Here is a 22,226-nt window from a genome sequence, read left to right as displayed (position 1 = left end):
TGTACGAAATTCCGACCACAGACCGCATCGAGATGTATTATACACGTTGTAGGCGTGCAGATAATCGTGATCGATTATATTTAAAACATTGTTTGCGGCCCTTAATCGGTGTTTCGCGGAATACACGACGCCCACCGCAGGCGTATAATATAATGCGATATCGTGGTTTTTACCAGTGGCTGCGATATTGTTTCCCAAAGTCCTGCCATTATTTAAATTCGAGCCAGTCGCGGCGTATGATATTGATAAAATCGAATTCGTGTCGAACCTGCGTCAAGTCTGAACAACGCGTTCTTCGTCGGTATATTTCGAATGAAAAACAAAAGATACAGGCACATTTAACTCTCGTGCCGCGACCGCGGGTGACCGATAAAATTATGTTTAGAAAAAAAACGTCTGCATTCTAATTAGGCGTTAATTACTGAAAAAATCGATAAACCTATCTCCAATATAAAATACTCCATATTTTACAACATACACGTACGCACCTAATATATTCCAAATAACAATATTGACATCTACAATACGAAAAATACATACTATTGGTACTTTACAAGTTTCTTTTTTTCATTTCAAAACATGCGTTTAAATTGCTTTTTTATTTTATGAGTTTATACCTAAGATTTGATGAAATTTTTATCACACCAGAGTTTACTTGGGCAAGTTGTTTTTATGGTATAGGTCAGTGGTTCCCAAAGTGTGCGCCGTGGTGTCTTTATAGGGGTGCCGTGCAGCCATAGAATTTTATATAGTCCAAAAATAAATTTGAAAACACGATGAAGGAGTCGGTCGGAAAAAACTATGACTAATTAATTTTAATTAGAAACATATTTTCATACTATCCATCACAATTTTTCTCTAGTTTCATTTATTTTTCCTATTTCTTATGATACGTTATACTATTAAAATTAGTTCAAAAAGGGAGCAGCGAACCAAAAAGTTTGGGAACCGCTAGTATAGGAACTTTTAAATGATAATTAAATATTTTTTATCGTGTCTTCGGTTGAATAATGTCAACCAACATTATTTTGGTTAACAGTATACCTATTTGGAAATTATTGTTCAGTATTTTTAAGAATAAAATTAAAATATAACAATTTATTTAAAATACTTTTTTTAAATCATTTTTCAAATGTATCTGGAATCAAAAAAATATTTAAATACCTATCATGTACCTTGCTGTGCATTTTTAACATTAGAGATATTTTTTTTTGTGCATAATATTATGTAAAACAACAGGACATTAATTCACTGATAACTTTTGACGAAAGTGTTACAAAGACTAAAAGACGATAATAATATGTGCTACGTAATGTGTATATTATTTGGATAGCTACATATTGACGGACGGGTAAAGTGTTGAAAAATCCAATAAAAGTTGCTCGTATTAAGGATCTAATGCATGGCGTTCTCGGTGTGTATATTATTATTATTATTATTATTATTATACGGGTTTGAACGACGAAACTCGCAGTCATCAATCACTCGTGAATCTGAGTTCATATTAATATAATTAATAGGAGTATTATTTACGGCGAGGTCCCCGGAGTGGGTAAAAACACATAGTTTATAACACAAGTTTACTCTGCGCTAGTATAAAACTATTCATATATAAATGGTATTAAACTATTTAATTTCCATAATTTAATAATTGGTATTAAACTATTTTATTTTATTTTCAATTGATCTTAAGCATCGGAAACTATGGCTATTAGCCTTTTTCGTGTGTGTGTGTGTGTGTGTGTGTGTGTGTGGGGGGGGGGGGGGGAGTTATGGTTTGTTGGGGAATCCATTATACCAAGCTAAATTAAACTATTACGAGACATTAAGATAAAAAATAAGTTTGTTTGGTTTTGTTATCAGCGATTTTAACAGTGAACATTTTCAATTGAGTTTCAATTATAATTTTTATCAACAATATTCACGTGTATCTGAAATCATATAGAAATCATACAATTTTCTTCAGAATAATTTACCACATTTTTTAGTTCTTATACAATGTATACATACTAATTGTAGGAATTGTAAACTAAAACGGACGATAGAAAGTTATTGAAAATACTTTTAAACAATTGGTCGTTATATTCTAGAATAATCATTCGTTTGCAAGCAAGCGTATGAACGATAACCGCGTGAGACATATTTTAGTTAGAAAAAAAAGCGGGAAGTCGATTTGAGCTATCAGAATTAAACTTTAATCATCCATTCCATGAACAAAATCGGTTCATAAATGTATAAATCATCCAAAACGTACTTATTTACACAGTATCACTATAGGGGATAATATTTAACAAAAACAAAACTGCTCTTCTTGGAAAATCGAGTTTATGGCAATAGTACGTTTTGGAATTTCACCCCTCAATTTTATTTTATTTAAAAAATCAATACATTCATCGCTCCGCTCATAGTCTAAAATGTTAGTACTTAAAAATTACTATAAATATATTAATTAATAATAAATTGATTGTGTATTATGTAAATGATCATATAAAACAGACAATAAGCAAACGTTAATCACGTCAACTGTCAAACGAATGTCGGTACACTACGTAAATCTAAATGGAATTAGTTTTGCGCATTTGTAGAAGATGAAATATTTCAATTTTAACGCTGCGTATAGAAACAAACGTTTATGTACGTTAATAACATGACTCGTGTATAAACTAACAATTTCCAATTATTTTACACCGCATTGCAGATAATATTATTTAACTATTATTATAAATGGCCATTTTACTCATTGAAATAGTAATAATATTATAAACGTAGGTTGTGTTGATACATTTCAAAAATATTAACAAAGATGTCTGAAATCTAATGATTTTAAAAACTAAACCTAAAGTGTAATTTTTTGATACAAAACTCATAAAAATTCTTTGCATTTCAAAATATATACCTAATGGAATAGCATATACACTGTATGGCACATATGTATGTATGTATACTGCCCTCCTAAGTCAAAATGTAGTAAGCAACAATGTAGTAGTCTTGAGAAAAAAAATTTTTTATGAATCATCTTGTTATTTTTATCATATTATCAAAATAAAATAATAAATTAATAATTCTTAAATAAATTTTCCTGTAGAGTCCAATAACGCTCATGGATAAACTCTAAGATACCTCTTAACACCTCAAAACCCATATACGTACTTTTAGCTTAGTGGTGTCAGACATTAATATTATTGTTTACAGAGGGAAAATGCAGTATGAGCACATTTAGCATAACCATGAAACAATATAAAATAATATAATCATGGTCAATGGGCTAAACCACAGTCAGAACTAATAACAACCAGAATGTTAACAGCGGGGTGTTCTAAGACCGTGGTTAACAACGTATGTTTATAAATTATTATAATCTATGATAATATGATATTGTGTGATAAGGCTAGAAAATTATCATAAATACTAAACGAAAATACCGTATTTGAGTCAATACTAATCAAAATTACCGTATACTGTGGTCAGTTACTTCCATTTTGCTTGGCATGTGTTTGATACTGCTTTTTTGCTTAATATCATTCATATATTTGTAAATACGTATATGTTTAATCACGTTTACTATACAATCTATTGCATTTACGGTATTTTTGCTAAGGAACCATTAAATTCGCCTTAAAATTACGAACACTTTGATATAATTAACTCATTTTTCAAATTTTGTCACTTACTGCCTTTTGGCTTAGGAGGGCAATATGTATGTATGTATGTATGTATGTATGTATGTATGTATGTATGTATGCATGTATGTATGTATGTATGTATGTATGTACCTATGTATGTATGTAACCACTAACCATGTACATACATGGTGTATTGTAATTAATTTCAATATTTCAAAAAGTTGATTAAATTTTCAACGTTTCCGAAAAATAATTTTTCCGTTTGAGAAATGACTTAAATGGAATTTTCCGTATTGCGTTCACAATATGATATCTGTTGCTGTAGGCGGTGGGAACAGCGAAGTGTATATTATTACTATTAACGTCACGTCGAGTGTGTATAATTAATAATATTGTATACGCACTTGTTGTATCATATCATATATTATTATAATGAATTATATATTATGCTCGTTCGCACACATGTGATTGCGGTGCGCTTTGCGAACGGGAAAACTGGTGACGGCGCGGACAATCCGAGGAAGAAACACGAGACATTTTCGCGTTACCACATACATATACACCACACAAGGGGGTATTGTTTTTAATGAGAGTTCTCGTTTTCGCCCTTATTATTTACTATAGTTTCGTTATCTATAAAAACGAATTAATTTAATGACTGCTTTAGTGTCGACAAAATATAACGCGCAAAGTGGATAATACAGAATGCGCTATACGAAGTGTTAATTTTCTTTAATTTTTCGCCGTCGACGAAACCATCACTGTCGACTCGACAATCGATAATATTCAAATCTGATGTGCGATTTTAACCTGTGCGATATAATACGCGTCTGCAAGTGCGCATAGAAATCGTCACATAATTAATTCTTTAACCCCTCGGCCCTCGTTCGGCAGTCACTGCAGTTTAAAACGGGACTCGAGTGAAAATACCGTTCATTCCTCATAAACTTTTGACCGACATAATTGACGACGGATTTAGAACGACCCCGGCGTATCGTTTTTCCAGTGAATATTTACCCTTGGGTGAGAGGTGGGGGAAACACACCAAGTCAAGTGAAATCTTCTCCGAAAGAACGTCGGACGCCTCCGCGGTGGACTATAATAACACCGAACGTCGCCGGAAATATCAACGGTTTAATAATCGCTGTGGGTCCCGGTGATTAATCTGGAAACACCACCAGAGCCGACTACACATGGGTTAATCCGATATTATCAGAACGGGCCGCATTCGGCCGGTTAATCCCGCGTAATAAAGTGTAAGGCTGCCGGGTCTCGGGGGAAATCATACTTTACGATATAATATATTATTATACATACAAATAATAGTGCGCGTACTAGTACATAATATTATTTTCACGATGGTGGTGGTGGCGTATAAACGAGTTTTCGGCAAAAAAAAAAAAGGCGTATTTCCTCCGAGCCACTCGACTAATTCCTTCAAGTGTTTCACGCGCTCTCGCTTTCGTCATCGTATATTCTCATTGCATAGCTGATACGTATTATAGTAGTCGAATAGTCTAGTGAAGATCTGCAGACCAAACGTTCTATTTTTTCTAAACTATGAGCACGAGCTCACGAAAAAGTTTGCTGCTTTATTACCACCGTGCGAAATTATGATAGTAATAATATTATAAACAACAATCACGCCAAAGAGTCTATTTAAGTAACTGCGAGTAGTACAATTGAGATCTAAACAACTGAACTCTGCGCATTGTAACCCAAATCCGGGCGGTATGAAGCCAACATTCGTTGTTGGTTAAGTTAGATTAGTTTTATTTTTCCTCGACAAGGTAAGGCATCCAAATAGTTTTTTGCGTATACAGACAACAAGTCCATATTATATTATACAAAATGCACGATAATAAACTGATCAATTTGAATCGATGGGCGAGGGTAGAGGAATGGGCTTGTAACGATTGTGCTGGTACTCAGTAGAGTTTCAGTAAGTTGTCATCATTAGTAAAAGGCACTGATCATTTGCAGTAGATGCATTTTTTCGAACCAGAAATAAGTCAATGTGACATCCCATATAAGATAACTGCACGCGTATTCCAGAACTTCAGAAAATGCCTTACTAATTAAATATGTATTCGTCGAGATGGATACCTCAAAGATGATCTGTGTTCCATAAATAAACTGCGTTCGTTTCAGAATCTTGTTAACGTAATACAAATTTAATTCGATCAATTATGTAAAATTAATTAAAATTAATCGGTTTTTTTACGGCACATCCTTTATATTTAGTACATTATAAATATTATGCGTAGCTAATACTAGGTATATCGCCGCCGCCGTGAATCAAGTTAATTTTTTCATAAGTTTTTTTTTTTTTTTACGTCGTCTTAACTTTATTACTGTTAGGATTTTCTGCAGTCCCACGTGTAATTTTCTTGCCAAAGTGACATTCGTCAAAATACATTTTTCGACTCAAAACACGGTATCTATACACGGCTACACGAACCTGCAACATACGGAATTAATATCATTACAACAATAACGTGTCCTGTTAATTAAATTTGCCAAACTTTTTTATGAACACACATTTATTATGTACGTATACATCGCAACGACAGCCCACGGGTTAATTAATTCTCCACCCGACGTGTGGTGCGTGTGACGCAAAATTCTAAAACGACAGTAACGTATAACATTATAACAATATTAGTAATATTATATTACTTTGACGTGCAGGAGCGTGCAGAAAAAAACTTTCTTTTCAAGAAGAATACGAGAAAAAAAATGTTTTATTTTTTTTATCAAAGGACATGGGCGGACAAAAAAAATTCATTGCCGAGGGAATTCGAATTAGTTTGCTCGGTCTATGATCAATGAAAGACAACAAACCGTATTTGCTCGGCTGCAGCAATATTATTGTCGTCTCCGAAATCCTTTTCTCTTTTTTATTTCTTTTTTTTTTATTGTTGCCGTCGTACAATTTATTTTATTAACGTTTCGCGTTCGTGCTGTTTGTCTGCAGATTCATTTGGAACCCGCAGACACGGGACAAGCGAGGGGGGTGCTGTCGCGGACGGAGCGCGCAGTGAAAATAATTGGATCTGGTTTCCTTCATTATGCAATGTTCTTTTATGTATACCGTATTATGTCCTTATTATAAAAATAGAATAAAAATAAATAATGGAATCCTGTAGTTTTCGTTGCCGGGGACGAAAAGGCCGCGGTACGACCTTTCCTAGGAAAATCGTGTCGGAGACACGTTAAACGCTCCGAAGCCCCGAAGAGAACGCGAAGAAAACGAAAACAAAATAACGTATTGTTAAAAAATATATAATATATATACGTCTTGCACGTGTCATTATAAGTTTGTCGGTGTTTATGCATTCTGAATTTTTTTTTTCACAAATGAAATCACTCGATTATCACCGTCGACGTGAATAGTAACAATATTATACAGGTACTGTATAGCGGCCGTAGTAAATTATGTTATTACATATTTATTTAATCCTTTTTCGTAACGGGAGGTCGTAGTCTGTAGTGTTGAGACCTATATTCATATAAGTACTTACTCATATTGTCATGTATTTTCATCGTGTCTAGATAAATCTCAATACATATTTGTAAAACAGTCAATATTAGGGTAAATCGTTAATATTTATAGGGTATTATAGGCTTTTTTTATAACGTATAATGTATATTTTATAAATACAATTTTTTTCGAGTAAATATTTACTCTTTGTGTTTGGTTAACTATACTTTAAACTAATATTGTTATTGCATAGTGTGCCCTATTATATAGGTATCCCATAAAGTGCGCAACTTTTAAATCTGCCGCCATTTTTTTAATATTTTGTTGGCAGTCCTGTTTTTATCATATTACTCATCGGAGTAATAGCACAGAATAGATAAAATTATTTATTATAAATCATCTATTCTGTGGTAATAGTAGATACTAGAAATGACAAGAATAGGGCTGCCAACAAAAATTTAAAAAAAAATGGTGGCAAACTTAAAAGTTGCGCACTTTATGGGACACCCTATTGGAACGTCCTACAGTAAATCTTTTAAAAGATAACTTAAACAAAAAAAATAGACTATCTTTTTCATAAAAAAAAAGTTAAAAATGTTGTCATTTTATCTGCACTGTGGTATATTTATATCATCTATACTTACATTAAAATATAATCGTTATCTTATCTGGATAAAATAGTAAGTTGTCATGACGTGTTCTCAACGCTGGTCTTAGAAAAATCGCATTCTGCTTGCGACGCGTGTTCGCGGTTGTGCATTTATTAAAATATTTGTTTGGTCTTATGGATATATTTTTAATACGTCGCTAAGGCGACTTACTATCGGATATGACGTGCGCGCATTACGAATGTACCTCATAATATTATTATGATTCGTCGCGTTCTTAGGACTTGGTGCACAATGCGATACGTCGGCAGATTACGAGTGACGACCGACGATATACGCAGACAGGATAGAATAATACGAAGGATAAAGGATTTCACGCATCGCGCACATAATGTTTTCCAGAGTTATATTATTATGACAGCGCACGACGATATTATAATAATAAATCGTAATGTCACGTATTTCACGAAATACATTTTTCGTCCTGGATTTTTTTTTGATTTCACGAGTCCTGCATCCGCAGTATAGTCGTGAGAGGATATAGCGCAAATCCCGATTCCACTCGTGATATTATTGTTATCTACTCCGTTCTACTCACCGCATTGGCCTTTGACGACGTCGCGTCGTGCGAATGATTACAAAGCCATGATATTTTTGATTAAAATAGTAATATTTTGAGACGCAAAAAATAAAAAAATCAGCAACTCCGCAAAACAAACTTGACTTTAACGTTTAAAATCCCGTGGTTTGTTATGTTCTCTTGTTCTCTAAACCACACTCATACCTGATTCGAATGATGGTGGTCCAACATAGTCTCTTATAAAAGTTGTTACATTACAGACACCCGTGATCAAATGTATACCCGTAAAACGAAACACAGACAATAGTATAATGATTTATTATACCATTATGAAATCACAACGTTGCATCATATAGGTGACGTTAGAAGGGATTTTCAAGCATAAAGTTACTAAAAATGTATATAAAATATTCAAATAGGTTTGGGTGTACCTATGATTATACCTTATACAGATCAACATAGTTTACTATTCTACTAGACATTTTATTTTCAAATACATGCCATTTTTATGGTCCATATCGAAAATAATGTTTAGGTATACAATTTAGTTTAATTTCTGTACATTTCGCTTTGTTACCGATGATCGTATTTTTAATACGTTTTTTTTCGATCGCAATAACGCTTATGGCCTAGTTGGTATTGGTTTTATATTTTAAACAATGTAAAATATTATTTGCGTATTTAAAATATTGTTTGACCCAACACGATGCTAATGGCTAATGATGTACCCATGATGTATTTCAAAAGAGAACATACCAATCGTCGACCAATATTTATGTCCGGCGGCGCGCATCCCCTCAATTTCTTATTATAAGCGTGATCACGTGGTTCTCAATGCACCAATCGAATCATTCGACATGCGCGAAAGCGGTATGTTCTCTTTTAAAAACTGGTATAATATGTTTAGTCTAGTCATATATTCAGTCGTTATTATTATTGTTATAAACACATTATCAACATTAAGTGAATTATAAACTGTAATAGTATATTGATGACGATAACTTTATAAAAAAATTACTATTTCATTTAATCTTTTGATATTCTTTTTTATACTCGTATAATATATTGTCTACTGTCAGAAATAAAACAATTTGATTATTATTGTTTTATATTTTTTGTTATATCTATAACGAGCGTTTAAACAACATTAATATTATTGATATAATTATTTTAATAACCATCGTTGTTTGTCTAAACGAAATGATTTTCACTTCACAGGGTATCGGAAGCTTGTTCAGTGCTTTGAAGGTTGTCCGGTTATTGCGACTGGGCAGGGTCGTTCGAAAACTGGACAGGTATTTGGAATACGGAGCTGCAATGTTGATACTGCTGCTGTGCTTTTACATGCTAGTGGCGCATTGGCTGGCCTGCATTTGGTATTCCATAGGTAAGCAATCAAACACGATCCGTGTAATACTATTTTATCGTGTTTCGGCGTTTGAAATTACTTTTTTTTCGCCCGATTTAACGATTTACGTAATTATATGTAATTTTAAAATAGGGCCGTGAATATAACGTACTACACAATTTTTAATCCCTTTACATTGTAAAATGCATTTAAATCATTCCAAAAAAATGTGTTGGAAATTTAAAAAAAAATAATGTATTTTATAATATTATAATATCACCATTCGACTATATTGTTTTGTATTATGTAGGCTACCATAAATTAACTAATTAACAAATAATTATTAAACATCGATATAATGTCAAACTAAATAAAATATTACAAAATTTAAAAAATATATATATAAATATTATAAATCAACGCTTGACTAATATTATAATTTGTTTGGTACATGTTATTTTTACTATGTTTACAATTTATTGTTTATATTGTGTGTATATATTTACCATAATATGTGATATTCTAAAAATGAACATACAATATTGTATATAAACGAGGAAAAACTACGAAATTGTATATTTTTAATTTTTAAAATATCTTTATTAAGTATTATTTTTTCAAAACCATTCGTTGGTTTTACGCTCTCTATTCTCTCTCACACACACACACACAAAATAACTATGTTACCAGGACGGTCCGACGCCGAAAACGGATACCAATACTCGTGGCTATGGAAGCTGGCGAACATCACGCAGTATCCGTACTCGTACATAATGACGGAACATGCCAACTCCACCGAGCTAGTGCACGGGCCACCGCGAAAGACCATGTACGTGACCGCACTGTACTTCACCATGTCGTGCATGACCAGCGTCGGTTTCGGGAATGTCGCCTCGGAGACCGACAACGAGAAAATTTTCACCATTTGCATGATGGTCATTGCGTGTAAGTTCCCAAGTGTAACACTCCCCCCCCCCCATCACTCACCAAGTGGTGGGGCTGTTCTCGAACGGTTGAACTAAAATCGACTGTTAAAAAAATTAACAATTTTAAACGATAATAATTGCAGCTATAGTGTCGTCCCTAGCTGCTTGGAAAACGACAATAATAATATATAGTACGAGATCAGTCTTGTAGTATACGAATACTAGTATATTTTGCTAACTAAATTTACACTAAAGTGTTTTAAGTACTTCAAAAATTCTTTTTTTATAATATATACTAATATGAATAGTTCCTAAAATGTACAAGTTTAATATTTCGAAAATATTTAAATATTTTTTTTTATATTACCTAATATGTTTTTGAGCTGGGTACAGATATTTTTATTTTATATCATATTTTGCTCAATGATTTTTTTATCACCATAGAAATATATAAAATGTAAAAACTTCCTAATACCCAGGGGTACCTATTATAGGTGTATAATATGTACAATAAATGATTACTTATTAATACATATTTATGATTCATACAATTTCTTTGAAGTGGAAAATATCGAGTAGCGTGCTACGTTATTTCAAACGATCACCACGCATGAATAATAAAATAATGAATGACGATTTTTTTTCTGTCTTTTATCCACATTTGGGGTTGGTATTAAAAATACTCAGATTTTTAACTTCGGCATCTTTTCTGATAGGAAAGTGAATGTAATGCATTCGTAAGGCTAAAATTAAAAATGCCTAGTAGTTTACAAAAACGTTGGGGAAAATAAAAAAATTAAGGAGACGCGGGAATTTTCCAATAATGCTAATTTATTTTATAAATTATTTTTGACAAGACCATATTTAATAACTATGGTGTGATATCAACTATGTTAACCAAACACAAGACTATAACGTCGTTTAAGAATAATACAATAAATTATAATATACCTACTTGATAAATGATATTTGCAGCGCTGTTGTACGCCACGATTTTCGGTCACGTCACCACCATCATACAGCAAATGACTTCGGCAACGGCTAAGTACCACGACATGTTAAACAATGTCAGAGAATTCATGAAGTTGCACGAAGTGCCGAAAGCGCTGTCCGAGAGGGTCATGGACTACGTGGTGTCCACGTGGGCAATGACCCGGGGCTTGGACACGGATAAAGTACGGCTTACGTAAATTATTACTTATGCGCGTTCCCTTTTGGGTAATGGACGGAGCCATACTTTGTTTTGGATACTCAAAGGATTAAATAGAATTAATAACCGACCCTAGTTAAATCACTCCAACAGTATACGGGAATTGATAATAATATATGATAATATTATTATGATCGTCAAATATTATTATACCAGCCGCAATTGGAAAATGTAATTTTAAAACTTTTAACTACATAATTATTATATTTTTGGACTACCTGCAGGCTATATATTGTCAACTCATTGAGTACCTACCTACGGTCGTTATAGAGTGGGTCACCATCACATGGTGTGTTGTTAGGATTGTGACACCACTGAAATCGAAATAACTGATAAATGATATTGTACTCGAAAAATTATTTTCACCGGATAATAGTTTAAGCTCTAAAGTGTACTTGTTTAAATTCCACAATTGTTTATATACTTTTTACCAAACAATTAATTATGATGCAATATGTTGAAACTATAATTTTTGGAACTCATTTTGGTCAGACTTATAGGGAGAAATTTAAAATGTGGTGATATCTATCCTATCTCATTTTATGACGTTATTAGGCAGTTTCTACGATGCCATAATTTGTAAGTATGAAAAACTAAAAAATAATATCTCTTGTATTTTATTTGTTTTCCAGCGTTTTATAATTTCCATGGTCATCTTAAAACAAAAAAATAATAATAGCTAAATAAAGAAACCGATTAAGTATATACAATTATAATCAATTGTCGATAAAACATCTGATGTGCTTGATAACATCTGAGTGGGTGTGGCCGATTGTAAGAGTTAAGAGGCACACACTTACAATCATAATTATTTCTTTGCATTCATAATAGGTATATTATCCCAAATGTTTTTCCCGCAAATGGAAAGTTTTATTTTGACACGCTAGAAAACAAATAAATAATTTACAAAAATCGAAATAAACAGAGAGTTTTTGAACGGGGCGCCGGTTAAACGTTTCAGTAAAAATAACGTTCTATTAAATTATACGGTATAATTTATTACAACGATGCTGTAATAATTGAAACTCTAGTTTTTGCATTATCGTATGTCATATTTTCCGATAAACTATTTTATCACATTATAATTTGCAACCATAACCAAAGACACACAGTTTAAACTGGTTTATGTTCTATGGTTATATTATTATCATTGTAATTTGTAATAGATATTTTCTATTTCGATAAGATAATAATCGATATTAACCATGGGCTAGTCGAAGTGTTGAAAATAACCGATAAAGATGATCAAAAAACCGTACCGATATTTGAAGCACATGCACAATGACTTGTTTTTTGTAAATAACCTTATCGGATTCATGCCTTATTTTCAACCGGTGTTGTGCAAAAACTCTCTAATTGTTCTTCTCGAGTAGTTCAGACCACGCTGTATAAAGTGTTTACGCATTTTCTACACCTAAATTCGTTCACACAGGAATTTTCTCATGACATAATTCCTGTTTTTTTAAGTAAAACAATGGCCCAAACTAATACAATTAATAAACTAATACAATTTCTGAAATGTTATCATACAAACGTAATGTACAAATCGACCACCGAACTAACATAATATACCTGCAGGTGGTTAGGATGGATATTCGCATTGGGGCCGAACAAAGTTGACAGTATTATCGTGGTATTTTATTACTGACGCGGAATGGAGTCCAAGTGGCCCGACGCCCAAATTATTTGGCTCCCGGACGACACCTTGGTCGTTTTATCCCCAGATACAAAACAGCGTAGTGATGAATGCATTATAATCGAAACGATCGCATTATCATCTACCTTATGATATTATCGTTATTGCTTTCACAAGCATGCTATAATATTGTTGTTGTTATCGTGTCGTTTTTTTTGTCAAGGTATTGAATTATTGTCCGAAAGACATGAAAGCGGACATATGTGTTCATCTAAACCGAAAAGTGTTCAACGAGCATCCGGCGTTCCGGTTGGCCAGCGACGGGTGCTTACGCGCCCTGGCCATGCACTTTACGATGAGCCACTCGGCACCCGGTGACCTGCTCTTCCACACCGGCGAGTCCATCGACTCCCTGTGCTTCATCGTAACCGGTTCCCTAGAAGTCATCCAAGACGACGAAGTGGTCGCCATTTTAGGTTAGCGTCACAGTTAACCATAAATCATATTGTGTTGGATTTTATCGAGATTATAGTAAAAATGTAGAAAAAAATTTACCGAGATCGTAGTAAAAACTGAAAAACTACTAGCTCGATAAAATTCATATTTTGAATTAGTAGTAAAATAATATTGGTCTAACAATTATTATTACTGGCTCCGTGTATATTTTTCTTCATTTAATTTAGTCAAAATCAAAGTCAAAAGCGTATTATTTAAGTAATTATATTTATAAATTACTATGGCAGTATTTTAATTCCGTGTTCCATTTTTGGTTCCCAATTTCTACATTAACACACGCATTCACATATTCATATATGAACAAAATTGTTCAAACTGTTTTCATGTCAATGGTGGAGAAGTTTAATCAAATCATTGTCATAGTTAAAATAATATAAAAATAAGTTTCTCTATATTATACATTTACAACCATCCTTGGATTTAGGTAAGGGTGACGTTTTTGGTGATTCGTTTTGGAAAGACACGGCGCTAGGACAATCCGCAGCCAACGTCCGTGCCCTGACCTACTGTGACTTGCACACTATCAAGCGTGACCGGTTGCTGGAAGTATTGGATTTCTATCAGGCGTTTGCGAACTCATTTTCACGGAATCTCATACTGACTTACAACCTCAGGCATAGGGTACGTATTAAGTTGTGGTGAAGCCTTCCACAGCGCTGTTGACCATCAGTATAAAATATTAATTTCCTTTTTGTATGTGTAATTTCAGTTAATATTCCGGAAAGTGGCGGACGTGCGCCGGGAAAAGGAGTTGGCCGAAAAGCGGAAAAACGAACCGCAGCTGGATGAACAACGGGACCAACTGGTCAGGAAGATATTTACCAAGTTCCGGAAGGACCGAGCTCCCAGTACGGTCCTCGGGATGCAACAGGGTGCGGCGGCCGCGTCGGGAGCGGCTGCAACAGTGGCGGGTTCCGACGAGGGCAAGTCTGAGGGTGGCACTGGTGACGCTTCGGACGGTGTCGGCGGTGCTCGTCCGAAAGTCCTGCCACTCGTGCTCAGGCAGCAGAGCGAAGACCCGCAACAGGCGTCTTGTTCGTCGACGGGCCTGAGAACAGTGGCGGCGCCCAAAAAAGTGTCGAAATGGGGTAAAGTTTTGGGCGGTGGTGGGAGTTCCGACTCGGCGGACGTGTCGGTGGTGAGTGCGCAGAGCGCGCCTGCCAAGATCCGTGACTCGCCGGGCCGGTCGGTCGGAAACGGTCACAAGGTGTTCCCGAAGCTGCAAAAAGTGCCGACCACCGCTACCGAGCCGTTTGCTGGCGTGGGCGGAAGCCAGCGACAGGAAACGATCGACGAGACGGACGAACGGACCGGTGTCGGTGGCAGCGGCGGCGGTGGTGGTGGGGGTGGTGCACCGGTACCGGAAGAAGAACCCCCAGCACCGGCACACCAGTACCAGGTGACAACTGCGGATGCGCCGTCGCCGCCACCGCCACCGTGTGCCGCGATGGTTCTGCCACCGCCACCCGATCTGGACGTACTGGCCAAGATCGAGGACCTCCGGTCCGATCTCCGCGACGAGGTGCGGTCCATCAACCAGCGACTGACGGCCATCGAGGACATGATGGTCCGGATAGTCGGGAAGCTGGACGCGCTGGCCGCCGCCTCACCTGCCCCATCACCGTCGCCTGTCGCGTCGCTGCGGCCGCCGGACACGCCGGAAGCAGGACGCCGGCCTGGGTGCAGGACCAAGAGCACGGACGACCTTAGCTCGCCGGCCACGCCCAAACTCCCGCCGATGGTCCGGCGGCGGCGGAGCAAGTCCCGGACGCGGTCCTCGTCGTCCGCCCTGCCGCCCATGCGTCCGTTCAGCCCCAGGGACACGTCGCCGCCGCCGTTTCCCCGGACTGATTCGCTCAAAAAGCCGTGCCCGCCCCGGCCCAACGACTTCCTGTAAGCACGCTGCACAGGCGGAACACTACTGATCACTGCAAAAATACTATTATCGCCATCACAATAATTATTTTACTATTATATGCGATAACGATATTATTATTATTATTATTATTATTATTATTACTTTAAATCGATTACGTTTGTACAATGATGATAAGAATATAAATATATATAATACTATATTATTACATTATAGTGTTTTAAAATCGTGTACGACGTAAGGTGTTTTTTTTTTTGTTTTTGTAATTTATTGTTATGCGTGTGTTTTTTTTTTTTTTTTGATAAATTGTTCTCGTTTTATTGTACGTACACGGATAACTGGTTAATAATAATTAAATGATAATAACAAAACGAAAAATAAACTTTCACGGGGAAGAGAGCTGGGTACCGAAAGTCTCGATGGGAAGCGCAGGATCAACTATTACCTAAATAGTAATCGCCTAAAATACGAACAAATTTCGTACGATCGAACGATATTTTATGGTCTGTGTGACATCGTCGATTACACGTCTGTCACATTTTTGTTTCGGGTGAACAGCGTTTACTATAATAATATTACTATCGAGGTACCCTTTCGAATATCTTTTTTTTTCACCATATAAGAATATTATAATCCCGTGACCGTTATCTCTCCTCCTCGAAGTCCCCCATGATGTCATAGCAGCTTTAGTCCCGTAAGAGAAATGTTGACTAAACTAAAACGGAGAAAACGACCGTTTACGATATCGCGACATCATTATCCCACACCCGGTCAGTTAATTTTCTAAATTACCATATTAAAATGTATTAAAAAGAGATAAAAATAATATTTTTTCATTTTATTTTTCGACCACAGTGTTCCCATAACGGTTTGGACAACTACTGTTTCTATAGGTTCGATCAAAATTTCTTTGTAATAAAACATATTTTCGATCAATATTAAGAGTACTACATTCACTAACGATAATATTTGATCAATTGTGAATCTCGACTAATCTCGGACTAGAGCCGTAAGGGACTTTTGTTTTTGAATGTGGTGCATTACAATTATTTTATTTTACTTAATTTTATTACGATAACAAAATATTATAACCTTTTACCATATGTCTACTACCATATAATTTAATTTAACGACTTTTATCTTAATTTAGTGCCTTCTTCAGTATAAGATCAGATAATATTATACAAATATTTTATAAGTAATTTGATAAACTTCTGGACTAAGGTATCGTAATGTCGGTAATATTATATATAACGAAATAAATTACGTTTGATTGTGTAGCTTAAAATTTCAAATTCAATAGTGAACGTCATATACCGAGTTTCTATTTTCAATAATATTTAAAAAAGTGTGAGTTATTTATAAATGTTTCGTTAAAGCTGAAAACCAACTTGTTGATAAATGCATCATAATAATATGTACAATTATATTATGTTGTAGTCATGTAAACCAAAACTCTCTACAATGCACAATGTTTGAAAATCTAATAAAAAATGTTCACAATAAAATAATATTCCACTGAAACAAAAATAATAACCAATCGCTCGCAATGTCTTTTCTGTTTTCACTACAAACCATGCAATCGGCGTAAAAATTTCAAATGCATTATTAATAATAACCAATTTTTTGCGTTGTCTTGTACCGAAATCTCAAACAAAATATTGTTACGATTTTTTTGTTTTTCGCGCTCAGACTATCTAACGGGAAGTATAATATATTGTTTTGCGGCGTACTAATTAAAAATTTACGACGTTTCGCGATTGGCGTTCCGCGCCGAAAGACGGTCTCGTTCGTATAAATTGAAAACGAAAATAATAATAATATACAGTAATATTGTGTTTCTAACTACAGTCACAATAGCTGTGCACTGAGATTGGTGATGAACCACCTAGGTACCCTCAGATACACTGCTAATGGACTATAATATTGATTATTACATTGTGGGCTGTGCAAATTTTGGTCTGTTATACGCACCGAATTTTTTAGAGGTAAAATAACATTAATTCACAGAATCACTGTCGTGTAGGGATAATCTGAAAAAGTGCCTTCCGCATTTATCCCGTCGCGGGTAAAAATGAAAAAAAAAAAATGAAACAAACAATTACATAATAATAATATATTCTAATTTATACCTATATAGTAGGTGGTGTATAATAATAATAATAATAATAATTGATAAATTAATTTTAGAAGTACAAAAACCATGTTTTCTTTAAGACTTTTGTGACTTGCATATACCTTACAATTTTGTAGGGTTTTATTAATATTTTAATTGTTTATATTTTGAACATAATTTTCTATCGATTTTTGGCACAAAAAATTCTTTCATCTATAAAATGTGACTTTTTATTATTAATACAACAATAATTATTGTAAACCATTTTCTTATAGGTAAATTCAACGCACGTGTAACATTTTAATAATGCACTTTTATTTTAGTAAAAAAGATTTTAAAAAAATCAAAAAAAAAAAAAAAATTAAAAACTATAAATTTACAAATGTTTTTAAAATTTTATTTGAACATTGCCTTTTGTTGTTGTTGTTATTGTTGTTTTGTCTTCTTTCTTTCTTTCTTTCTTTATTTTTTTTTATATAAGCAATAAGTTAAGTTTGATAATATCGACACGTCATTTAACATTTTGTTCTTCTCGATTCATATTGTTTATTTATTTCGCGTATAGACTATTATACTTGATTTGTTTACAGATATTGTCACTTGTACGAATAACACTGTGCAGTTCACATGATTAATATGTATATAATAATATAGTACCGTCAGAATTGTAGTTTTTTTGTTATTATTATTATTTATTGATTATTTATTGGTCTTCAAAAAAAAAAAAAATTCTACAACTTCATAATATAATATAGCTCAAAATAAAATTTGTATTTATTATTCTTTTTTCGGTTTAATTATCAATACGGTCACTATATATATTTTATACACATAGTTTTTTTTTTTTTAATTTTTTTTTTACATTCCTGCACCACGTCGTGCTCAAGTTTAGATGGTTAATTTCTATTCCAAATCGAATATCGCTGCCTTTTACTGGAGTGTTTTGTTATATTATTATTGTGATATTGATAACGATAATTATAATGTTGTAGACTGTTTTTTTTCTTGTTTATGTTTAAAAAGATATTTTGTGACTTCCACATGATGTATGATATTATTATAGTAATATTATGTTTTTACTAGTACGTAAGTCATTGATTTTGTTTTGTTTTATTTCGTTCGTTTCGTTTCGTTTTTTAATTGTAGCGTAGTAGCAAGTGATTTATTCTATTTGATTAAATTTATTTTCTATACGATTTTATTTCACTTTGTAAATAATAGGCACGGATTAGCAAAGAAAAAAAACAAATGTATTGTAAATTTAGTGCTCGTGTATAAAATGTGATTCAAATTTTCGCTGTGCAAATCAAATTAATTAACATTGTTTCTGAAAAAAAAAAAAAATGTGTACTGATTTTTGCTTGCATCCAATCCGGTTTGTTTTCTCAGAAATTCTTCAACTTTTTTTTGTATTCCACGGATGATGGTGAGTAAAAAATTGGCAGGTGCGATGGGACGGTAAATTAGGTTTTAATTAATTATTAAAATAATTATACCGATATATTATTATTGCCTTGTTTATCGACAACTTATAATATATTTTACTTACCTACCAAGTTATAGCCTCAGATCGTGACATGAGATGAGTGAATCTTTAAGTTGAAATGAAAAATGCAATATTAATGCGTAAGGATTCTTAAAAACGGTTTTTATGTCGATAACGTATTATTTGTTGGTCTGCGAAAACATAATTAAAAATTAAAAAAGAGGGAATGTTGTTAACCAGAGTGGCTGTAAAGTTACGGGTACCGAGTCTATGCATCGATAATACCTAAGTCATTGTAATATATATGTATGTGTTAAATTAGTTGAATTCAATCATTAATCTCAAAAACACGTTTTTAAGTAAAGGTGGTCAGCCTATATTATTACCAAGTATATTATAGGTACCTTTATATTTTATATTGATATTAAAGTATTTTATTTTACTATAAGTCATTTTTGCAAGATTCTTTGTATTTTAAAATGGCATTGTGTGTATAAAATACAATAATTACATACATAAAAAGTTTCAAGTGCCCACAAATAAAATTTTAAAATTACAACACAATAAGTAAAACCGGTCTTCTTCGTTTATATATTATTATCTAATATCATTCAACTTTAAAATAAAATGGTTTTAAAAAAAGTTGTGAATACATATTTTTTAGATTTTATGATTACAGTACTACTTGTCTACTTATACTTATAACAATCTTAGTATTAAATTATCGAGGTTTTTAACGAAACAAACAAAATGTTTTATTGATATTTATAGAAATAAAACTAAATATTATGTAAATTATCAATAAGTTGTTCAAAAAAACTCAATATATTTTGAAAATCATAAGTACCATGTATTTAAAATGTTAATATAACCATTTGGTAAAAATTTCAAGTATCTATAGTTATAACCAATATATTGGTACTACACCGAAAATATATACACCAAAAAACCAAAATCAATTTTTTCAAAAATTAGTATAGGGTTGCGTTAAAACGCCGGTTCTTCTTTATATTTTATTTTTCGTTTTTCCTGATTGTTTTAAAAAAAACTGTACATTTAAAATTTTGACCTCTTAAAATCAGGTGCCAACTGCAGAATCCAAATATCTATCAGAAACTACCCTCAAATGTGAAGATCGATGGATTTTTTCCACTATTTATTATGAATACATACACACAAATAAAAACACAATATTATATATCTTTGTAAAATCAATAAATTGAACGCTCCGCTCAGAATCTAAAAATTGACAGCAAATATAATATTATAATAGGTATTTATCTCTAAAATATAAATAATGTTTACACTGATAAAAAAAACCTCTTTCGTCTCCATTTATAATATATATAGTGTATTGTGAATAAATACACCCATTGTGCTTCCAAACTATAACTTGAGTAAAATAGTAGCTACTCTAGATGGAAACTATGCTTATAAACTAGTTAGTTTTTAGTTATATTTACGTCTTAGCTAAGTTGTACATTATAATGTTATACATAGTTTAATTTCATCATACACGACATAATTGTTGGTTGATTAAACTTTTTTTTTTATTCGCCGAAATTGAAGTATAACGGAGTAGTAATTTTCAGGAACATTTTTTTAAAAATATTACTCTATTTAAAAAAAAAAAAATATTTAACTTAATATTATTGTTTTAAAATGATTCAAAAAAGTTTAAGCTAAGGAAAATACTTAGGATAATTACTTTTGTAAAATAATAATGTCGAATCGTAATTTTAACGAATAGAATACTTATATAGGCACCCTATATAATAATTTTATAAGAAAAAATATAAATCATAAGATGGCAGTTTACAGTAAATTATATGGACTTGGAATTATAAAAGGTAAACGGTAATTGTAATTATATGGAAAATACTGAGATGGAACATAACATTATATTAAAACAATATTAAGTGAGAAATCAAAACACAAGACCATGGCATATGATGTGTCTCCTGGTGAATATTTTCCTGATTTATATTATTTAGCCCTCCATATTATAATATAGGCATACACCCTAGAATGACCCAACAGATCCAGACAAATTATCGGAAACTCATCAACGATGCAACAAGCACTTGGCGAAGAGAACTTCAAAAACATGTACAATTTATTCACAAATATAGGCTTAGCAAAATTACTGTAAAAAAAAATAAAAATACATTTATATATATTTCACAAAGGCTCCCTCTGCTGTCAAACATAATATTGTATCCCCACAGTTTTAAGACCAATACTATGTAATTATTAAATGCTAATGACCTCAGAAGTTGAATCCTTGTTAATTTAATAGAAAAAAAATATACACAATGACATCTTTTCAAAATGTTTAGTAATCGTTACTCGTAAGTAGATTCTATTGTACTTGAAAAAAAAAAATATATTACACAAAATGGCGTATACATTAAGGAATTATTTTCAATATGGGCCAATTAACCTCTAATCTGGCTACAACTAGACATTTTTAATATGCCTCGAACGTGGTTATAATTATGGCGGACATTAGATTAAAAGTTTGCACAATTTTGTTTTATAAAATATTTTTATCATATTATAATAAGTAATCTTATCTATTATTTATAATTTATATTATGTAATATTCGTAATTTCCTTTTGTTTTTGAAAAATGTTGATGTCATCTATATTTATTGTAATATTCAGATTGATCGTCATCAAAGCAATAAGTTATGACAATCTAACATATTTTCCTTGTTAATCCCTCAAAAACAAAGTACCTAAATACAACAGTGAACGAAAAATCACATTCTGAATATAGACCACCGTCGATGTATGTAATGGAAAAAAGTTTTA

At 33.0% G+C, this 22,226-nt stretch overlaps 1 protein-coding gene across 9 annotated transcripts in view; it reads left to right on the top strand.

Moving 5' to 3' along the window:
* Positions 1-18,998, top strand: part of LOC132940339 (potassium voltage-gated channel protein eag) — a 221,152-nt gene extending 202,154 nt beyond the window's left edge. For all 9 annotated transcript variants that reach the window (XM_061007871.1, XM_061007868.1, XM_061007874.1 and 6 more), the window contains 6 exons: positions 9,514-9,682; positions 10,334-10,588; positions 11,545-11,744; positions 13,639-13,891; positions 14,356-14,552; positions 14,641-18,998. In XM_061007871.1, the coding sequence (XP_060863854.1) occupies positions 9,514-9,682; positions 10,334-10,588; positions 11,545-11,744; positions 13,639-13,891; positions 14,356-14,552; positions 14,641-15,828 (2,262 nt within the window). In that variant the 3' untranslated portion in view covers positions 15,829-18,998. The remainder of the gene's footprint in view (positions 1-9,513; positions 9,683-10,333; positions 10,589-11,544; positions 11,745-13,638; positions 13,892-14,355; positions 14,553-14,640) is intronic.
* The last annotated feature ends 3,228 nt before the right edge of the window (positions 18,999-22,226 follow it).

The sequence above is a fragment of the Metopolophium dirhodum genome, chromosome 3 (genome assembly GCF_019925205.1).
Source record: "Metopolophium dirhodum isolate CAU chromosome 3, ASM1992520v1, whole genome shotgun sequence".
Taxonomy (NCBI): Eukaryota; Metazoa; Arthropoda; class Insecta; order Hemiptera; family Aphididae; genus Metopolophium; species Metopolophium dirhodum.
This window is presented reverse-complemented; position numbering and strand designations above follow the sequence as displayed.